General features: G+C 46.5%; 1 protein-coding gene across 5 annotated transcripts in view; it reads left to right on the top strand.

The window, feature by feature from the left end:
- Positions 1-18570, top strand: part of TFAP2B (transcription factor AP-2 beta) — a 28625-nt gene extending 10055 nt beyond the window's left edge. For 2 of the 5 annotated variants that reach the window (XM_004696361.3, XM_045294928.1), the window contains 5 exons: positions 779-839; positions 8502-8721; positions 10389-10507; positions 12570-12711; positions 15543-16811. In XM_004696361.3, the coding sequence (XP_004696418.1) occupies positions 779-839; positions 8502-8721; positions 10389-10507; positions 12570-12711; positions 15543-15843 (843 nt within the window). In that variant the 3' untranslated portion in view covers positions 15844-16811. Of the gene's footprint in view, positions 1-778; positions 840-8501; positions 8722-10388; positions 10508-12569; positions 12712-15542; positions 16812-16878 lie in introns of those variants that run through there. The other 3 variants (XM_045294925.1, XM_045294926.1, XM_045294927.1) reach the window with 3 other exon arrangements.
- Positions 18571-22305: the final 3735 nt, after the last annotated feature.

The following is a 22305-nucleotide window of genomic DNA, read 5'->3' as shown; positions in this document are numbered from 1 at the left end:
CTACTTTGGGTTGAAACTTAAAGCGCAGGGCTGAAACTTTCCTTCTCAGGTAGGGGTGGGGGGAAGTGACCAAAGAGGTGGAAGCTCTTTGCAATTACCTGGAAGGATGTGTGTGTGTGTGTGCGCGCGCCCGCGAGCTGTTATTGCCTTCCTAACAGGTGTGCAGCGGTGGCGGGATTGGGAGGAGGGGGAGGAAACTGCAGGCTCGGAGCGACTGTCGTGGTGCAGTAAGATGCTCATAAGCACACAGGAACTTGTAGGGACTGCAGTGGGCGTGGGGTCCTGGCGGCGTGTTCCTATGTGTTGCTGTTTGCATTCCATTCAAAATTGCTCAGACTTTAATTAAAATCCCATAATGTAAACTATTAAGTAGTTATAAAAGGGCTTTGGGGTGACGTTGCAAGGGAGTCGCATAGGAAAAAGAGTGGCTCTAAGGAGCATTCGTGGAAGCCTTTCAGCTGTTGCCCGATTTTCACCATTCATAAGAGTAAATGATACCAAAGTTCCTGTGTCTGTGTCTTAGGCAATAGCTAAACTAATACCACATCCCAGAAGCCTCCCACAGTTTTCTTTTCCCCTCTTCCATAGGAAGAATTTGTAATTTGAGTGAGTTTCATTTTCTGTGTCGATTTGGAGGTAATAACAATAATGATAAAACCTCCCTTTGTGAATTAATATAAATGGAAATAACAGGAACTCTAGTTTCCAATGACGTGATTTATGTGTGCTGCTCTTTAATATCCAGTCAATTTGAATAGTGATGTTTTTATATTCACAGTCAGTTGAAGATGCCAATAACAGCGGCATGAATCTATTGGACCAGTCTGTCATTAAGAAAGGTATGGATTATTCCCTACAAAAGTAAGCAAAGTTTTTTGTGCATTAACATTTTTATTGTGAGTTTTCCTTTTGGGGGAATTGTGATTTTACAAGATGCACATGTTTGTTCCATCGTAGGACAGAGGCTATCTGTCTGGGTAAAAGGGCATGCTTGGAAGAAGGGAGTGGGGTGGAGGAGGAATTCCCGAGAGAAACCTGCATGAGACCGACAGAGGGACAGAAATGCTGTTCCTGTTTTTCTCGTGGTAGCCATCCTGGGCACATCATCAATAATGGGACATGCAGAGTGTCTGGGGCTGGTTGGCAAGGATGGACTTCCAAAATGTGCTCTAGCTATGTCATGCTGAGCCCACCCCGTGTTTCACTGAGATAGTCCCTTCTCTCCTGATTTGGTGAGACGGGGTGGTGGTGGTAATTTTCTTCCCTGTCCTCTATGTTTTATGAGTTCTCTCTTATTTGTGTGTCTCAAATGTGTGGCTAAATATGCGCATCTCAAGAAGCTGAGACAGCCAATGCACATTTCTGAATCTTCCTACATATGCATTCATGATTTAGTGTGACTGTGGAATCACCCCATACTGTTAAAGGGCATGTGATATTAACAAATGTTTGCAGTCTCTTGTACAGCTGTAAGCAAAATAATTAACTAATTAAACTAATTAAATGTAATTACAATAACTCATTTCGAGGGTATTGCAGCTGCTTAATTCTGGCCCCCTCCCCCACCCGCTTTTCTCTGACAGTCACTGAGAGAACTCTTGGTGATTAGAATATGTGCCAAAAGGCTCAAATGTCACTTACATGCCACAAATTTAGGAGTTTCACTGTGTAAACAGTGAAATCCTTAACGATCAGAGGACTGATATTTGGAGATACGATTTGTAAGCCTTCCTTAGCAATGCTAGGGGAGGCCAGTCCTTCTGCCCGATGTCCACAATCCCCACCTCCAATCGTGTATGATTGATTTAAGCCGAATGACATTCACAAAAACAGTGAAATGCTGCTCTGGAAAGTGATCCAGAAGGCAATGAGGAGAGGAGGAGGGTTTTTGGAATAAGAGTTCTGAGCAGTGAGGTCTTCCATTTCTTCTTTTGCAAAAGGTGAAAGGGGCTATGCTGAGGGTAGGGGGCGTGGTCAGGAAGGGGGCTGAGGAGGATCTGAACTTGAAATTTTGTCATTTGGCCTGGGAATGTGATGCTTTTCTGAAACGACCCATTTTCAGTATGGTTCCAAACATCACATCCTCTCTTTTTAAGATCATATCCTCTGGGTTTTACCATCAGCTTTCTGGTTCGCAGGGATCGCTCACCAGGGTGTACTGTGTACATTTGCAACTGTGTTCACAGCTCACCCTCAGCGTTTTCTCTTGGCGCTCCTCTTTGGCTGATTGTTGGATGATTTGGGAGACGTGTCAAAGAAGTTTCTCCACTATCATTTTGTTGTGTTTATTTTTTTTCATTTCCTTCCTGTTGGTGGAGAGCTGGAACCCCATTGCTCAGTGTTCTGTGTCCTAGCAGTATCATTTAACTTGTCAAGGAATAGGCCCAAGCAATGAAGCCCCCTTCCCACCCCCCAAAAAAGCACATTTTCTCTCTCTTTTTAAATGCAGCTTAAAACATCTAAGTGGCACATAGTAACTGGAATTGATTCAATGGCTTTGGAATGAATAGGCAATGTGAGGTCAACTCCCATTCGTGAATATTTGAGGTGTTTGACTGAATTTGTGAAGAAAATCTCCCAGTATCTCATTTCTATCTTTGGAGAGTCATGGGTAAAATGGGTATGGATGTGGTTGATTTTGTTTTGTTTTGTCTGCCTAAATCACTAGGAATCAACCACGTAAAATAAGGTTATGGGTTCATTAGCCCCCTCCCTGCTTTCTGATTCCCACCCCACCCCCTTCCTTCCCTCCAATCCATATGAGGGATGTCTTCAAGAGATTAACTGTTCCAGGAACCCAAGAGGCAAGCGAATTTTGGGAATAGTGGGGGCAACAAATGTATAGATGTGCTTTACACAATTGATCTATGTATTGTGATGAATTGTATGAGCCCCAATAAATTGATTAAAAAAAAAAAAGATTAACTGTGTGAAGAAGGAGGTGAGAAAGTTTCCAGAGTGGAGGATTCTACATTTTCACAACTGACTCAGGACTCCACTACTTAATTTTCTTTTCTAATGGGCTTTTAGATATTTGGGGGGGGGCGGGAATCCACATGGTTAATAAAAGGCCCTCAACTGAACAGGCTAGGAGGGCTTCTGCAGCTGTCTGTGAAGCTGAAGACTTGGACCAAAAGGATGTATAACTCTAGCTGTCTCCCTCGCCCCTTGTGGCAGGACCCCTTTCGTTAAAGTTAACCAGTCCAATTTTTCACTGGCATTGATATCACCCCATAGATTACAGGCCCCCTTTCTTGTTATGTTTGCTATCTGGGCTTAGCTGACATTTCTGAAGTAATTTAGTTAAGAGGAAATGAGTTGTTCCCAGTAGAGAGAGCAAATGAGTGGAGTGAAGGTAGCCAGCGTGATAAATGGCTCTTTCATTTGAAGATCTCCAGAGCTCGTTTACGGCTAATTTTCTGTATTGGCCCCCTTTGAGCTATTAATGCAATCGGCAGGGACCGTGGCCCCTCTCCTCTTAGCTGCCCCATTAGAGCTCCCATTAAGCTGCTGCATCTCAACTCCGTGGCAGGAGTGGGGGGAGTAATGAAAGGTGCTTTTTAAACTCTCCTAATCTAAACCGGCAGAGGGTGGTTAATACGATTTGAAGGGGGCTGGTCAATGAGCAATCAATAAAGTAATAATGAGAAGGATGCGGTACATTAACAGTCTAAAAATCCAACGAGACATTAAAAAATCATTCTGAATTCTCAATTCCATTAAGATTAGGAATCTTGCAGGGGTGGGAGGGTGGGGGGCCGCCCAGCTAATATACTGATCAGGGCCATCATCATTCAGCCTAACTAAAAAAAAATCAAAACAACAACAACAAAAACGGGTGGTGGTGGTGGGGGGACTCACCTAGGCTTTGAGGGAAAGTTGTTGGTGCTTTCAGAGGCCACTAAGCAATCGGGTTGACACTTTAGACAGCAGAAAAGATGCTGTGATTTCTTGGAAAGGCTAGCATGGCTGAAATCCAAGGTTCAAATGTTATGACTGTGGGGCATTTTCATAGGTCTTAGGGATATCCTGTTTGGTTAGTTTCAGTACAACCTCCGTTCTCTCCCACTTTTGCCCGTTAGTTCTGGCCCCTTCCCCACATAAACACTTCCATTGGGGTGGATGTTCTTTCCTGGGAAAAATAAAGAAATGGCCACATTTCTGTTACAATGGGTTCTGTAGGATTCTTTTGATCTGGTCTAGAAAGTAGAAACTAAAATAAATAAGACCCGAGATACAGTCCAGCCACCTGGACAGTGATCAAGGTATCCAGAATTTTAAAGCAGAAAAAGGGTTAGGCACCTTTTTCCAGTTGCCAAGGAGAGAAAACTGAGGCCCAGAGAAAATGAATGATGTCTCAAGGGTCCCCACACCGAGTAAGTGATGGGATCCAACTCAGTTCCAGACTCTGAGATATTTGCCTTAAAGGATGCCAACCCTGGATGTTTGCTTTGACATTTTATCTTTCTTTGGGGGAATCCTTTTTTCATTCCATTATCTCTTCCCCCCGCCCCCCCACCCCTCACCTGTGGTGTGCTGGTGGGATAAAGTCCAGCTTTGGAGTCAAGGAGAAATGATACAATTCCAAGGACAGGGGTGCTCTGGGAGTGGGGAATATGAATGTGGTGGTGACGTGCTGATTTTGCAATCAGTGTGCATTTCAGACGGACTTATCCCCTGCATCTATAAGGGGGGTGCCTTTCTTCCCTTTGCTCCACCAACAAATCACCCTCACGACCAAACAGGAAGTTCTCAAAGCTACAACTTCACAGAGAAGAAATAAAAACCTGGCCTATTCCTAATTTGGCTCCAGAGAGTCTACAAATGAATAATATTTTGTTAATCAGTTTCCTTCTAATCCCTTAAATAAAACTTCAGGCACTGCGATGAAATATTGATCTGGCTAAACTTTCTCCCTTCTCCCCAACATGACGCAGAGAAAGGGGGAGGGCAGTGAGTTTTGTAGGTGTTTTACATCCAGAAATTGACCACGCCATCCACCTGAGAACGGAAGTGGAAAAACCAAACCAGAAAAACAACATGAACCAAAAAAAACAACAAAAAACCACCACTCAACCACCCAGTTTTAATGTATGCACAGAAAATTGTAAACATGTAAAGAACTGAAAGCTTCATGCTGAGTTTCGCTATGCTCCATTTCCTTACCATTTCCTGCTGTCGCTTTAAACCTATCGCTGCCATCTCTGGGCTCTGTGAGCAGGAACAGTGTGCTCATAATTACTAACAAATCAACCGGGCACCAGGGCTCTCTCCGTTTATTGATAAGCTGGGGGAAAGCAGACGGGAACAGACAAAGGGAATAAAATTTGGGGGTTAATCAGCTAAGCAGGTGTGAGAGGAGAAGGGAAAGTCGATGCTGGAGCACAGGACTGAAGGGGAAAGTGGGAGAAAATATGCATAGGTGCTGCTCTAAGGGATCGAACGAGGAGCAGAGGAGGCCAGAGGTTTAAGACCTGGGATGAGAGGGTAGACAGCAGGACCAGGGTTATGATACTTAAATTATAAAATTGAAATATGAGCAGTGGATCTGCATAAATAATCTGTGTCTTGGGGGGCAGGCACCTTTCACAGACAGCCATGGGCTGGTGGTAGCTGACTGGATTAGTGGTATTTAGGTGATAACATATATACAAATCTTGACTCCTAACTAGAAGGTTGAGAATTTGAACCAACCAGCTTGGCTTCTCTGTTGGAGAAAGATGTGGCAGTGGGCTTCTCTAAAGATTACAGCCTTGGGAACCCTATGGGACAATTACATTCTGCTTGACAGGGGTCCTCTGAGTCAACCAACTCAAAGGCAGTGTGTTTGGTTGTGGGTTTTGTATATGCAAAAGTACAGCTCTCAGGAAGGGGTGGGAATAATATTCCCCAAAGAAAACAGCTCTTGTCAGGTAAATCAGTCGATTAACAATTGTGAAATTAGAAGGCAGGTTATAAAGTGTCTCAAAAGGCCTGGCTTTTCGAGATATTTGGCATCTGGGACTATGAGAATCAGGTAAATTTTTAATCCTCAGGAGATATGTAGTTATTGAATGTGGGAAGCAGGAAGTGGATTTCGTATTTTCAGCTTAGACGAGTTTTCTGTTTTTGCTATCATTGCTAAATTATTCTGTCAAAATCACGTTCTAAAGATAAATTGTACTGAGCATCATGGATGAGATTTTTACACCATTGATTTCTCCAGTTTCCTCCATGTTAGCCTACAAAAGGCCACCCTACACCTTGGGGACAAGTTTCATTCCCCATGATCTTAAATTGTTTAGGGCACCTTGAGTATGAATAAATCGGAACTACAGAAATCAGGACAGCTGTAAAGAATGGGAGTGGTTAAAATAGATGTGGCTCTTGATTCTCATCCCACTGTCCATTGAGTGATTCTAAATCCCAAATCTGCTTCACACATGGGTAACTTTATCTTTGTTTCCCTCTCATGTGTAAGGCAGCCACACTGAGAAGAATACCAGGCTCAGAGTCAGAGACACATGAGCCCCTTCTCTGGCAGCACCCCCCCCCCCTCCGCCCCCAGAGTGCAGAACATCTATTAAGGCATGTAATATCACCCATCCACTTGGATTCTGTGGACAAATCCAGAGACCTGGAAACATCTACCAAAAAATAACAAAAGGGAATACTTCTGTGCCCCGTGCACTCAATTAGGAAATCTTTTTTTCCCACCAGGTGTTTGCAAAGGGCCTAGTGCAATTCATATAAATAAAAGATTGGGGACCTCTGACTTTTAGGAGTCACTTTATCTTGGAGGGTTGAATGCTGGGACCTGCATTAAAGAAAACAAGTTGTTAGAGCCACTACAGGTTAGTCTGTTCTCCCAACAGTGTAATTAGCATTTTGCCTAGCACCTAGGAGCTCTTGGCCACAGCCTTAGAAAGAGGTTATCTTTCCCTTACCAGCCGTACAGCGTGTGGCAGAGTCTTCCTTAAAGGGCCAGGGAGAGCAGCTTTTGGGGGATGGGGTGGGGGTGGTGTGTGTGTGTGTGTGTGTGTGTGTGTTTTGTTAATGGCAACTGCATGCTGGTGATCAATAAACAAGGATTTGGGGACTACATATATCCCAATGGGAGAAACTCAGATGTTGGGCAAGCCAGGAGGAGAGATTGCCTGTCCAGTGACTTCTGAGACTACAGCAACAAAACGGGCTGGGGCAGTCTAGAAATAAAATCCAAAGGCAAGATCATCAGGGAGCCGGAGGTTGACCGCTCACTGACTGTTCTTCATTTGCGCACCCTTCTGGTTCCTTTGAGCTCCGCCTCTTCCTGACGTGCAGATGACACCGAAACACAATTAAACAGAAATACCGGCTGGAGAGTCTGAATGTGCCTGGGTAGCAGTGGCAACCAGCTGTCAGTTCTTATTAACTTCTGCATAAAACATACCTTGAGTGCGGTTTGTTATCAATTACTTGCCGAAATGAAACAACTGGGGCAAGGCAAGAGTGCCGCTCATATGAATTAAAGTGATTGGTTGATTGACCAGGGCACCTGTTGTAAATCATAACTGCTCGATCACCAGTCAGTTGGTTAGGTTCATTTATAAGCAAACTTCATGTCACAGCAGAACGGCTTTCACTGGAGATGAGCATTTGGGTTCATTTGTAAACAAATCTGGTTACAGGGGAGGAAGGAATACCACTCCCTTTCAAAAGGCAAGCCGACTCTGTGACACAACTTCTGGGTTTAGCTTGATAATAGTACCTGTTGGGGCCCATTACCCTAGTCTTGTCTGATGAGAATAGGATCATAGTTTCTTTTTTATGTCCAATAGTAGAGGAGGTGGGGTCTCCACGAAGACTGCGGGTTTCATTTCATGTCATTGAAAGGGATCATCACCTTAGGGTTTCAGCATCAAAAGAGAAAGACATTGATATTAACCTTGGGGTGACAGAGGAGGAAAAGAAGATCCAGAGGAAGCAATGAAGTGCCCAAAGTTCGCAAAGGAGCCCTCAAGCCTCTGTCCAGTAGCCTGGACTGCTAACTGCAGGGTTGGGGATTCAAATCCACCAGCTGTTCTCTGGGAGAAAGCTGAGGTGCTCTGCTCGTTTAAAGATTTATAGCTTCAGCATCCCCATCTGGCTACTGGGCGTCGGAATCCACTCCAGGACAGTAGGGTTTGGGTTGGTCCAAGGTCGCCCAGCTACCACGTGAGGGCACAGCATTAGTCCAGCAAAATCCAAACTCTGGGTCAAGCGTTTCCGGGGCTGGGTGGCCAGCTGCACCCATGGGCCCGCACACATGGGTAAGTTTCCAGAGCAGCGATGGCGTCTCTGTTTGTTTGTCCCCAGGGCTGCGAACGCCCTCAGCCCCACGGGAACAAGCACTTACGCCGCCAGCTTTCCGCTTGGCGGCCGTCCCAGGCCTCGCCCTGCGCGCGCACTGACACATTCTATCAACCAGTCACCGGGATCCACGCTCGGTCACCTTGATGGTATATTTTCTTTCTTCCCCCTGTCCCCCTCCCCCTCTTTAGTTCCAGTTCCTCCCAAATCTGTGACTTCTCTGATGATGAATAAAGATGGCTTCCTGGGAGGGATGTCCGTCAACACGGGCGAGGTGTTTTGCTCAGTCCCGGGCCGCTTGTCTCTACTTAGTTCGACTTCAAAGTACAAAGTCACTGTGGGGGAAGTTCAGAGACGGCTCTCGCCCCCCGAATGCCTCAATGCGTCTCTCCTCGGCGGCGTCCTCAGAAGGTAATAACTCCCCAACCCATTCCAGGTTTACGGTGGGGAATGGCTTCCGCGCAACTCCGGGGCACCGGCAGACGCGGTTGCCTAGCAACTGGGCGCGCTGAGAACCGCAGCTGCCAAGTGCAGGGAGCCCCGGAGCGCAACTTACACCCCGCCCAGGACAGTCGAACCCTCCTGCTGCTTGTTCGCCACGAAGGGCCGGTTCCATTTTCCTTGCCCCACTCTCGCTGTCCAGTTCCCTCCTGGCCCCCTGGGTACTTTAAGAATAGAGTTCTCCTAGCCTACAAGCCTGGACACTATTGGCAGGGAGGATGGTGATGGTGGTGGGGGGGCTGGTGTTGGAGAGCCATCCAAGAGTGCCATCCAGACCGCGTACATACCTTTATCTAAAATAGAATTTTCATTGATCCAACCTCCCTTTACACCTCAGGACATTCTGACGTTTCTCTGTAGTTGGTTACGTTAAAATGTAGTTGGTGAACGATGATGAAGCTAGGCCTCATAGCCCACTAATTTCAAACTGTGCCCACAATTTGAAATAACTGTTCTTCTCTGTGTGTGTGTGTCCTCCTGCCTTTAATAAACACAATCACCCCTAATCATACCAACAAGGACATTTTATAAGGCTTACAGCAATTACTTGAGGCCATTGAGATATTCCCCAATACTTCAGGAAGACCATCCACTGACTCCTTGTGAGAACTAGGGGAAGGCCTGGCCTTTTATTTTCTGATCAAAAGCCTCTCCAAGAGTCCCTTCTAGTGCCCAAACCCATTGGCAGTATCCCTGCTGTGAAGGCGACCTCACATGGGACAGGTATCCCAGGATGGTCCATCCAGGTTTGAGGGCTGAAAGACACTTCTTTCCTACAGCCTTGGTGTGGCTAGTGCCCCAAGGAAGGACATAGTGACTGTGGAGAGTTTTAAAAAACGATCCACCCCCCCTAAAAATCGTCCCAGGTTTTCTCATTTCGAATCTTCTTGCTCACCTCTACTTTGGTTCAATTTTCAAGTGAGTCCTAGGATGGGGCAATTCCTGGCAATCACTCCCTGGAGATTAACTGCATGCATCTAGCACTTTCTATGAGATCAATTGAGATAATCAATTAATAACAATGTTGATCTTGGAGCCTGACACATCGGGAACCCACCCGGATGTGTGTTTTACAGTTATGAGGATGATCCTCCCCATGCGTGAGTTTCCTTCACCTTTGAATCAGATCTCCAGAGTGACCCTTAGTCCCTTCAAAGAGCCCACCTGTTTCAGCAAGTACCTTGCCCTCTCTGAACCATTGGCTTCTTTCTGCCAGACTGCTCTTGCTGGTTTTTGCTCTTTACAACAAAATGTGTGTGTGTGTCTGCATATATAATTTTTACCTTCCCCGGACCCACCATCCTATACCCTGATTATTCCCATCTGGTAACATTTTTTTTCCTCAGGAGATAAAAAAAGAAAGAAACTACTTTTTAATGCTCTGTATTGCAGAAATTAAGCAAACCTCAGCAAATAACCAAAAGGAAAGGGGGTGGGGGTTGGGGGGGGAGCCGGGGAAATGTGCTAACCTCAAGTTAAAACCTCTTCAAGCTCCACTGGGCTTTAGATTGCTAAATCTAAACTTTGTTTCAGGAACACTCTGAGGTTAATCAGAATGTTAATTCTTGCAATTTCAGAGCCAAATCGAAAAATGGGGGGAGATCTTTGCGAGAAAGGCTAGAAAAAATCGGTTTGAATTTACCCGCGGGCAGGCGCAAAGCGGCAAATGTCACGTTACTCACCTCCCTGGTGGAAGGTAAGCAAAAGGCGCGCGGCCATTTCACGATGGGACTGAGCTTCACTGTTGGCGGAAGGCTGACATTTTACACGTTTCATGATTAACAGGAAATCATTGCGATTGTTTTGCCCTTATGAGTTGGATGTCAAGCGGCTGCTTGATGGAGGTTCAAAGGTCTTTATACTTAGAGGGAGCGGGCAGTTGGGGGGGGAGGGCGCAGACACGTGCAAGGGTCTCTATGCTCTGGAGTGTGCGGTGCAGGGTCCTCTCCAGGAACACGCAGATGTGCCTCTGTTTGAACTCTTGCAAAGATACCTCTGTAAGCAACAATCCACTCTACATTCCTTCTCCCCAGATTTCTCCTCTGAATCATTCTCTGTCCACTGAGGAACTATTCTTCTAGAATAGTTATTTTAAAACTCTGGTCATTCCCTGAGCCCTATCAGCTGATTGCTTGGGTCTTATTGTTATTGAAATACAGCTTAATAAGAAGCCAGCAATGCCTGGGAGAAAAGAGGAGTGGTGGTGGTAGGGAAAGGTGGGGGAAGCTCTTTACTGCAGATTTTGCCCATTGTGAATCCAAGAGCTACAGTTGTCGTAAGAGCACGCTAATTTGTTTGGGGCTGGGGATGCTATGGATGCTGTGTGCTACACAAGATTGATCCCACAATCAAGAACCAGGGGATCAACTAACTAAAGAATGGGCAAGGGATGAGAAACAACACTGGATGGTCCTAGTGGAGAAAGTTATAGAATTTTCTCTATGGTTTAGCATTTAGGCCTTCGGAAACATGTGTGTATTCCGTTTTTATGGACTTGATATTATGGCACCCGGTGCAAAGCTGGGTTTTGGAGGAGGGGATCCTGCATATTTAAGGAACAACCTTATAGTCCTCACAGTTGGGGGGGTGGGGAGGGGTGTTGCAGTTTGCCTTCTTCCAGGCAAAGTTACCTGGCTCAAGGCCACCCTCCAGGTGTAGCAGGCACGGGAATTTCCAGACCATAGTTATTAGTGGTCGCCTCTCAGCCTGGGGGGTTTCACCTTTTGCCCTTCAGGGAATTGCTAATATCCAGTCCTCCTTCAGAAATGAAGTCAAGGGAATCACAGTCCCAAACAGAGGCTTGGAGTTGAAAAGTGAGCAAACTAGAAGACCCACTGCAATTCCAATATTTGGTTGGGCACTTTTCAGTTTGATGAGTCATTGTAAGCGCTGTGTTTGAAGTATTTTGTTGTTATTTTGATAATGATGAAAAGTAAGTCATGATCCTTAAAAGTAATGTGACTATAGGCTAACTCAAGATAACTCGTTTTCAAGATTAGCCCTAAGCCCCTAGGGCTATGCTTGAAAAGGTTATGATTCTTTATGGAAAGGGGCTTCCCCATCAGCTAGAGCATCCCTCAAAAGCCCGGGTTTCCTATAGCTTCCATGTCATCTTGGTGTTGGAGAAAGACCTTCAGTGGGAGGAGGATGACAGGAAATGCTGAGGGGGAGAAAAGTAAAGCTGACTAGCAGGAAAATTGACAAATGAGAATGACCATTTTAATGCTGGAGAGAAATATTCTTTAATACATATGCGTAGACATATATACATGAATTTATGCTTATGCTTATCAGTTACTAATAAGATACTTTTCCCCCTTAATACAACTAGAGGAGAATGGTGAAAATGTTTATATTTTACTGAAAGCTGGCATAACAGATACTTTCAAAAGAGAGGCCGTGACTTGAATGCCCTGCTGGAAGTCTACGTTTAGTTGTAAGGGACACCCAGAATTTATGGGCTTAACTTGCCTGAAGACAAAGCTTGAGAAGAGAGAGAGACCCTGAAGCTATTGGCGTTGCCAGGCTAGGAGGTGGCTGGGAGGTTGACCAGGGAGAGGCAGTGAAGGCAGGCAGATTTGTCTCATCCATTGGAATGACAGCCTGGGAACCATTTTTCATTCGGGCATCTGTTGAACCTTTGCTTTGTCTCCCCTCCCCACCGGCCTCTAGGGGGAGGGAGAGTAGGCCAGGAAGTGTCGCCTTCCCTGGAGTGTTCAGAGTCCTTTTATGACTGACCGCCATTGCTGTCTTTTCAGGGGAAGCTGTCCACTTAGCTCGGGATTTTGGATACATTTGCGAAACGGAGTTTCCTGCCAAAGCTGTTTCGGAGTATTTAAACCGGCAGCACACGGACCCCAGCGACCTGCACTCTCGAAAGAATATGCTGTTGGCCACCAAGTGAGTGCTCCACACCCTTACACCCCCCCTTAACTCCTCCCCAACAGTGCTGCACTGCTGGAAGGGGGCTGGGTGGAGGGGACACTTAGGTCTCCTGGGTGGGCTCCCGAAGTGCTGTGAGCTCAGGAGTGGGGTGACTAGTCACAGTTCTACTCTCCTGAACCCCAGTAATCCCAGGCAGACCTTTGGGGTACTCCTCCTTCCTGCTCTTCCCTGGGCCCCTTGGTGCATATTTCTGCTTAGGTTTCACACCTATTTCCCCGTCACAGCAGAAGGGGCGTGCATACGCGATCAGGGGCGCTCAAGGAATGGATATATCACCCAAGTGTACCCATCTCTACCCAAAGCTCTAATTACTCCGTTTCCAACGTTGCTGTTTGTCATCTTCCACAGACTTATAAAATTTACTATAACTCCAGAGGGGGAAAATCATAAATCATCGGCTAAATTTAGGTCCAGAGCTCATTTGAACTTTTACAGTGGGTTTTCTATTTATTTGATTTACTCCTGTCTTTGGCTTCAGTGTCACATTGTTGGTGTTTTATGGCCGGCGCAGGCCTGCAGTGGGCGGCGCTGCGTGCGCTGGCACGTTTTTTTCTCTCCCGGGCGCGGCCCAAGCAGCGGCGCTCATTTATTTAGTGCTCTGGGACGCAGTTTGTTCCATTGACAGCGTAATTTAAAGAAATATATGGAAGGCTGAAAAAATCATTTGCTCAAATTTGTTCAGATGTTTTTGAGACGTGATTGGAATTTGATTGCCCCTTTCCGCAGGGTCAAAAAATATTAATGTCCCAGAACTTTAATTGCTTACAGACCCTGGTTTAGGGCTTTGAAGATTTAAAAGGTTTGACTCCAAGCATTTGTTCTCCGGCTCAGAATTTCCTTTTTTGGCACTTTGGTAATGAGTGCGAACTTAAGGCAAGGCTCTAACCATCTTGCCCAATGATTAAAACCCAGCACCCACCCTCTCCTTAGAAGGGTTCCCTCTGAGGTGCCTGATAGAATGAAAATGAGTCTTCATCAGGAGGTTGCCCCTGCTACCCTCGGTGGGGTGCTGCGGGCTTATTGGCATTTTAGAAAGGAGGAAGGGGAATTTGCAAACAACAACAACATATATAAATCATATAACAGGATTGCCACAAACTACTGTCATTTCCCTAAGGGATGCTTATAACTGCATCAGACCCGTAGAAGCCTGGGGGCTTCTCTAAGGCCAGGACTCCTTGTATCCATACCATGCGGGGCAGGGGGGCTTCGCTAGCCCCAGCCTTCTGGATTGCTGGGTAGGGATGTGTATGAGAGGGTTTCAAAAGTTGATGGAAAAAGAACAAGAACAAAACCCCAAAGGCCTTCATCTTTGGATCCCATTTTCCCCACGTACTTTCTGAAGCCCTCTCATAGGTGAATGCCTCTCCCCCTCCCCTCTAGCCCCACAGCTACCCTCTTTGTAAGAACTGCCCTACTTAGAGCCAAGCTAGTACTGCTATTGCTTCCTGGTTGTGTATATGTGTTTGTTTCAAATGAGAAACCAGAGGGCAGAGAGTGAAGACCATCAGTTAGGGGACACCATCAGTTAGGGGACACCATCAGTGTTAAACCAACAAACTGTCAGCTGCTGAAGACAGGGGCCACGGAGAACGGTGGTTTTTATCCATGAAGTCTCAGAATCCCTGGCTTATAGGACCAAGGGCCCGGAATTTGTCTCCAGGCAGAGCCTCATTTACTTATTGGCCAGGCTAGGAGCCACCTTGTGTCTCCCTGGCCTTTCCATCCAGCCTCCGGGCTGGAGGGCTATATGCAGGTTCACCTCCTAGACCTGAATAGAGGCAGCTGACAGAAGCCAGCCAGTCTCTGAAAAGCTGGGGGTCTTTGAGATGCTTTGCTTGCCACAGAGCCAAGCTATTTAACCTTCTGAGGTAGTGCCCTTCTGTTCTGTTCTGCACGCCCCCCCCCCCACCCCCCAACTGTTAATAACTTCTCCAAAAAAGCCCAATCCATAGCTAGGCATACAGGGTTGCTAAGGCTGGGAGATTTCTCTAATTCGAGGTGCCTCCAGGAAATAAAAACCACCAACAAATAAACATCTACTCTCCCCAGTGGCTTCACCATCTATCCTTAGGTTTTATTTAAACAATTTGGGGAATCCTTTTATATCGACAACAACCATGCTGTACAAAGGTGTTTTTCAGGAGCATACACTTAAAAGAAAGGGGTTGGGGGCCGAAAGCACCTCCCTCCCCCAATTCCGCAGGTAAACAGATTTCGGCTTCCAATGGACTCAGAACGCTCTCCTGGAATAAACCAGTTACTTGCCCAGGGCCATGCAAGGCTCCAGCAATCTGCTCCTGTGCCAGGGACAGGCTTGTGGCCCAAGGGCCTATATCTTTCGTGATTTTTTTTTTTTTTTGCCTCTGATCACGACGAGGCTGGAGAGGCAGGGGAGAGGAAGGGAAGGGAGCTTTAAAAAGAAATGCCAGGTAAAAAACGCAAACATTCCTACATATTCAAAATCAAGCCCTGGAGTCAGGCAATTTTCCCAAAGTGGGAGTCTATGTGGCCCTAGTAAGGAGGGGGGAAAGGAATGGAAAGGGGTGTGTGTGTAAAGTTTCTAGGTGGAAGGCGGGCCTTACCGCCCCACCCCCATCTAGTCCCAGCTGCCAGTGAGAGGAGCGCGCTGGGAAAGGAAACAGCGGAGTCGCCCACATTAGCCTCGCTCTTCGGTGACCGCGTGCCTCTGGGCTTGTGTGAGCGTCTCCTTCCTAATGCCAATGACAAAACGACACTGAGGGTGATTGTCTGTTCTTCCTTCAACTCCCCCACCCCCTTTGCAGGCAACTTTGTAAAGAATTTACAGATCTGTTGGCACAGGACCGGACACCAATCGGGAACAGCCGGCCCAGCCCCATCCTGGAGCCTGGGATCCAAAGCTGCCTCACGCACTTCAGCCTCATCACGCACGGCTTCGGCGCGCCGGCCATTTGCGCCGCGCTCACGGCCCTGCAGAACTATCTCACTGAGGCCCTCAAAGGCATGGACAAGATGTTCTTGAACACCACCGCCACTAACAGGCACACGTCTGGGGAAGGCCCAGGTAGTAAAACTGGCGACAAGGAGGAGAAACACAGGAAATGAAAAAAAAAATTAAAAAGAAGGAAAGATGTTTTAAACACAAAAGGAAAACAAAAAACAAAACCAAACAATTTTAGCTTTAAAATATTGGATTGGCTTTGGAAGAATAATAGGTAGAATACACATACAATCAAAAATTAAAAAAAAAAGAAAGCTAAATAACATTTAGAACAAACAAGCAAACAAAAACCCTGAGGCGTACATCGGAGCGACAATATTGTTTCTCAGTGTCTATTTCAAGATGCATTTGGAGCCAACCGTCCGGATTTTCCACTTCGGGTTCTTTCGAGCTTAGTCATATTGATAATAAAAGGAAACTATGATTTCGTCCCCCTCCCCCCCTTTGGAAAAGAAACATAAGACTAAGCATGTGAGGGGGGGGGGGAACCCACTAACTTATTGGAAGAAAATCGGAGAAAACCATGTTGGTGTCAGTTTTTGAGAGCTGGTTGACTGAGACGCACGAACTTTTTAATTTTTAATATATTTTTAGGAACCTCTTTCACAGTCCCCGCCCCTCCTGCTCACCTCCCTGGTCTCCCAGTCACCCTTTTCTCCGTGGCCCTCCCTTGCTGCTGCGGTCAGGGAATCTGCAGGATACCGCGAGTGTGGTTAGCCCCTTCCGGATGGTCTCCGGGTCTCCATGGTATTCCTGCCCACGCCCCGCCCTGCGTCCCTCACTCCCCGGAGCCTGGCTCCCTGACCCTTTGACTAATTTGGGATGGCAGGGGCTGGGGGCCAGCGAGGTGCAGGCAGAGGTTTCCGCTTTGGGTGCGGATCACACAGAGGCTCCCGCGGCTGAGGAAAATCCGGACCAATAAGTTGATCCAGACTCATCAATTCCTTTCAGAAATGTTTCTAGTCCCCAACCTTGCCAGCAGCTGCATAAAGAGAATCTTGCGTTTGTTATAATATTTGTGTCATCTACCGATTTTAAGAACTCTAGTAAAAAAACACACACACACTATGAATACGTTGATTAGTATGTAATTCCTTCGGAGGGGTATGTACCATTTCATTCTCTTCTGTTTTCCAAAGCTTTGCCCGCATGGTTTATGAGCTTCTTCAAAGAGGACTTGGGCTTCCTACACAATCTATAAGGTACAGAGAAAAAAAAATCCCTTTTTAATCAAAGCCTATGTGTCAGAATTCCGCAGGTGCACTTCTTTAAAGAAGCTCAAAGGAAATAATTAAGAAAGTGGCCAATAAGAGATGGAAGGAACTTTTAATCTAGTTGCTAAAAGACACCCTCAATATCCGAATTTAGGTAGGGTGGGGGAGGCGCTGCAGAGTGAATTTGGAGGGAGAAGAGTAAAGGGTTCTTGGATCCCACTGTTCTAATAGTGTTGTCCTGCCTTTAAGATGGATTCCATTTCCGCCGTCCCTCTGATGAAGGCTGTTTTCACAGAGCAAAGGAACAGCTTTGGGAGTGGGCAGGAGGAGTAGGGTGATGCAGGCCCCCGTGTTTCTGCAATAATTGCTTTCTTACAAGACGCTTTATGAATGAGCTCCCCCTCCCCCGTGCACTTGTTTTGGCATATAATGGTAAAATAATGCAAAGTGAAAGAGATGTATTTCAACTATGAATTTTGCCGTCTGGATGCAATGGGACTATTCCCAGTGGATAAAGTTTCATGCATTTAATATCTCTCACTTCTGGCAGCCTGGCTCCTTTGACTGGCTCCCTCTGAGCATTATTATGAAATAAGATCCGGAGTCCCCCCTTCCCGCCCCTTCTCCCCGCAATAGGCATTGGGAAACCACCCGGTCAGAAAGGTGGGAGAGAGATGGGTCTCTATGTTGAGTGCAGTTAGAGGCAATTCATTGAATAAAATAAACGGGAAGGACCCTGGCAACATCCCGTGAAGATACAGATCCTGATGTTCTTGGCTTTACTCTTAGGACCCACTCAGTTCCAGCAGCTCTGTCGCCTAGCATGGGACTTGACCTTGGAGAGGGACAAGGGAGTGGGATTTTGCAACTGGTGAGGGCATTTAGAGTTGGGGGCTGAGGCTTAGGGACCTGGTTTCCGGGCACTGAATGGGCCCCATGAAGTTGATGGCCCGCCCCAGTTCTTATCCCCAACTCCTCTGGACCCTCTTGGTCTGCAGGGCCGAAGTCCAGCAGTCCGGAAAGTACAAAATCCGAGGATTGGACAATAAGGCCAGTAGAGATCCCCTGGCTTTTCCCAGTTCTGCAGCCCTCGTTTTTGTGCGGGGGGGCCTGGCCGCTTGCATTAGATGTGTTCTGATGGCACAGGCCGGGAGAAACCACACTGAAAACCATCGTCTCCTTTCCTTGCAGGGCAACGCGCCCCACGCGTGTGACGTGCGAGAGGCGTGATGGACGCGCCTTGCTCTTACTGTGCAGGTCCTGTGAGCGTGTGGGCCACTCGGGCCCAGTCGTGTTGAGGACATAGAATCAGCCGCTGGAGGGGCTGCCGGCCACGCGCAGGCCCTTCCCGCTCTCGGTCTCACCTTAAGGGCTAAAGGGACCGAGAAAGCCCATGCTCCAGTAGGTAATGGGGTGGCGCCCCCAGGGCAGCAGGCGGAGAGACTACCGGCTGCCGCCCAGCGCTGGCTTCCGCAGCGCCGCAGGGAGATGTCCAGGGGTCCCTCTTGGAAGCCCCCTCAGGCCTCTGCCAAGACAGCAACTGCACCCTCATGCGCCTAAAGGCGGGTGATCGGATGGGGGTTGTCTTGCTGGGCTTTGTAGGCTCCCTCCGTCGCCTCCCCCCCCCCGCCCCCCCCCATTATTATTCGCACTGTCCTCCAAAGCAGCGGCTACATTGAGGCTCTATGCACCCGCACCCCCTCCCTGCCTGGTCCCCCCGCCCCATACAGAGGGAGCCCCCTTACTGCCTACCCCCACTTCTCCTTTCATGTAGGAGGCACATAACCCTTGCCTTCGTTAGCCAGGCCAGCTATGTTTATCTGATAATTGAGTTATTAAAAGATTTGGTTTCCTTGGGCCCATAAATCAATAAACAGTGGGATTAACGCAAGAGTTTGCCTTTTAAGTCAAGGGAAACGTTTAAGGCAAGCCCCCTTTGAGCTTTATTTTCAAACTAAACAGGTGGGTAGCAGTCCTCCCGCGACCCCAACTCTAGACATTTTCACCAAGGCGCTAGCTGGAACCTCCCTAGCTCTCCTTAATGTGGGCTCTGTACGTAACCTTAGGAAGAAGCGGCCAGGATGTTGCCGCACTGCCCTCAACCCTTTGCACGTTGGAAGCTTCTTTTAGAAGCTCCTGGCCATTCTGATACTTTTATTGTGACTCTCAGTCTAGTAAGGACAGGACTGTCCTAGGAGAGGATTCCAATATCCAAGGGGTCTTCAACCTCCCCACCCTACCCCAGCACAACTGGGTCTGTAACCCTCTCTCATCAGATCATCTTACATTTTCTCTCCCCTTCTTCACACCCACGTAAAGAACCGAAGGGGCTCTCAAAGATCTGGCCGCTTTGTTTTCTTTGGCCAAGGACACAACTGTCTCTCAAGCAACTATCTTATATCCTGTGAAAACTGTGGTCGGATGGAAATCCTGAAACCCCAAACTTATCCACACACTGCTCCTCCAGTACAAAGTCTTAGTTAAAAGGGCAAAGTGTTCCTAGTTAGAGTGTTTATAGAGAATCTGTCAACCCATCAGATATCCTCTAAGTGTAATACATTATGTGGAAGGGAAATGACCTTAAACCATCTGATGTTGCCTCAAGAGCACTTTCCCTCCCTATGCTGATGTATGCTAAGGTATTGGAGTAGCAAGAGAAGAAATCTTGACATTTGTTTTTGCTTTTACAAAAGTGGAATGAACACTGTCTTTAAATGCCAAATTTGACTCCTTTTTTTTGAGTTGGTCTCTAATTCACTCACCTTGTTTTGCCACACAATCGAGAAATATCCATCTATTGACTCTTCATGTGAAGAGCTCTAGAGGGTATCCATGTTCAGTTTGTATATATTTATTTATGCTTAATTTAATGGGAATGTGTAAATATGGCGAGCAAGTAGTTTGGGATTATTTATCTGTGAATCTATACCTCTGTGAATGGGTGGTAAAAAATTTAAAAACAAAACAAAAATAAAAACAAAAAATCCCCCCCGCTTGACCCTAGGTAGAATCCTATCTGGATTTTTCTGTTCTTTATAGACAAGCTGTTATGGTAATGGGTAGAAATTGGTTTATTGTCCAGTGTTGATCTAATTTACATAAATAAAAGATTGTTGTGTTTTTGTTGTGTTTTCATCTTCAGTTTTTTGAATATGGATATTGTTTAATTCTACAGACAGATAAAAGTATAACCAAGAAGGTGCTTTCTCCCTCCTCCTCCCCTCTCCCCCTCACACAGGCAATGCTTTTTGTTACAACAAAGATACAATAAATTTCGCTTCTCAGAAAAAAATAGACACTTTTGCTTTCACTAGGTGGTGTTTTCATTTTTTACATTCCAAATTGACACTCTTCTCTCTTATATCTAATTAAATTTGCAATAAAATCTCATGTCAACTACCTCTTTTGGTTTATTTTGGCTTTGACAAAATAAGGTGTCAAATTCATTTCCCAGGTAAATAAAAGCGTGTTGTAGATCCAAGTCAAAATTCACTCTCCTCCATCACTAGTTGGGTGGCTTCTGGGCAGCAATCTGTGAAGGAAATGATGAAGGAGAAATGTCCATAGGTATGGATCTGGATTGAGTTAACAGGGTCCATTTTTAGGAATAAGCCCAGCCCTGATCTCATCATTTGATGCTTCCTTAATGAATTAGTAAAAACTCCCTTGACTCAAAAGAGGAAAACAAAGGTTGATTCCTACCTTAGGCTCAGTGACAATTGGGAAAAGCTATTCATGGTAGGGTTCATGGACTGTAGTGGTCAAACCTCACCTCAATCTGTATTTCACCTCAAGACTTTGGGAACCTCTCTGAAACCAGGAGAGCCAAAATGTCCAAGTTGTTACCGTTTGGCCAGGCACTGCTTCTTTGGGGAGGGTGTGTTTGTGTCCCATGGCCTCTATCTGTAAAATGTGATCCTCCTTTCCAAAGGCAACACTGTTTCTGTTTACTTACAAAAGGCAGAAGAAGCAACCTGTTTAGGTGAATTTTAGGAGAGTCAGCAATGTTAAATCAATAGCTCCAAATCACATGAACGAATTTAGCATAGAGTTGGTGTTCAGTTAATTAATGATATGCCTGCCAGACCCATTTTCTGTATTTCAGGTAAATCGATTTGCTTTGGAACCCGCCCCCCATATGAAAAGACAAAAGGAACAATGAAATCTTCTCTATGTGAGATTTCCCCTTCTTGCCTTCCATCCATATTATTTTAAAAGATGGATCAGTGCTAGAATTACAAACGAAAGAATACTAATTTAAAAAATGGAAGTAGAAGAAAGCAAAGCAACCAAAGTGATTCAATTCAGGGGAAGTGCGATTATGAGGGCATGCAATCCATTACCTAAAGAAAACAAGTATATGTGTGAATCCCTGACTCAGCTGGGTTATATCGGGTATCCTTTTCATTTGCTTTTGGTGGGTAGAAAGAGTTGGTGGATAATTTCCTGGCCTCAGGGCCCCAGGTTCAGGAGAAACAGACCTGCAGGCTGTTATCTCAGAGGTGAGTTTCCCACCCCAGCCCCATTGAGTCAGGTCCAGGATAGTAACCTTCACCAGCCTAAACCCAAGGTCCCAAGGGGTCTGACTGTAGGGAAATAACTGCAGGAAAGAACTAGATCAGAAAAGGGAGAGGGGAGGAGCAGGGGAAGCTGGAGACACTCTTGTTTGTGACAGACAGCTTGCGGGCCTTTTCCTTTTCCTACTGTCTTCCAGAAACTGTAGATGCAAGGAAATAATCTGCAGCCAGGGCTCTCAGGTCCATTTGTGACCCTGCAAAAACAAAAACAAAAAAGGTGTCATTGGCATCCCTGCGGGCCAGAGGGCTGCCAGGCAAGGTGCAAGGTTTACCGAGTATCTGGAAGCGGCTCTCAGGCAGGTATTCCCGGCTAAGGGCCCTGATGAAAAGAGTGCTAGGAGGAAGGCCTGATTACTTTTTTATGAGGCCACACTCTCTTTCTTCGTTTGTAAATAACAGCCCCGGGAGGGCCCTCCCCAGGGACTTCGTGCGCCTGCGCTGAAGGCCACGACAGGCCGTGTCCCTTTCAGAGGGCGCTCCTGACTCGAGGCACAACCCTCGCACGCAGCCTTCTACGTTTGGACGACGGAGGGTGGTTGTCTGTCACATTGAAGCTTCAGAAATTAAACGTGCGGCACGCAAGTCCATTAATTTTAGCTTCCCATTAATCTATTTATAAGTGAGCCAGCGCTGGGTCTATAAATACAGTCCTATAAAATTGAACTCCTTCCCATAAATCTTCCAAGTTGTTTATTTACATGTATTCCCTCACCCTCTAAGGAGCCTCGTTTAAACTTGGGGAAGACCCAGGCAGCCCCAGCCTCAGACCGCGAGT

Source organism: Echinops telfairi, unplaced genomic scaffold, assembly GCF_000313985.2.
Source record: "Echinops telfairi isolate 266 unplaced genomic scaffold, ASM31398v2 ScPeMD7_3533;HRSCAF=4204_1, whole genome shotgun sequence".
Taxonomy (NCBI): Eukaryota; Metazoa; Chordata; class Mammalia; order Afrosoricida; family Tenrecidae; genus Echinops; species Echinops telfairi.
Note: the sequence above shows the minus strand (reverse complement) of the source record. Positions and strands in the feature narration are given on the sequence as shown.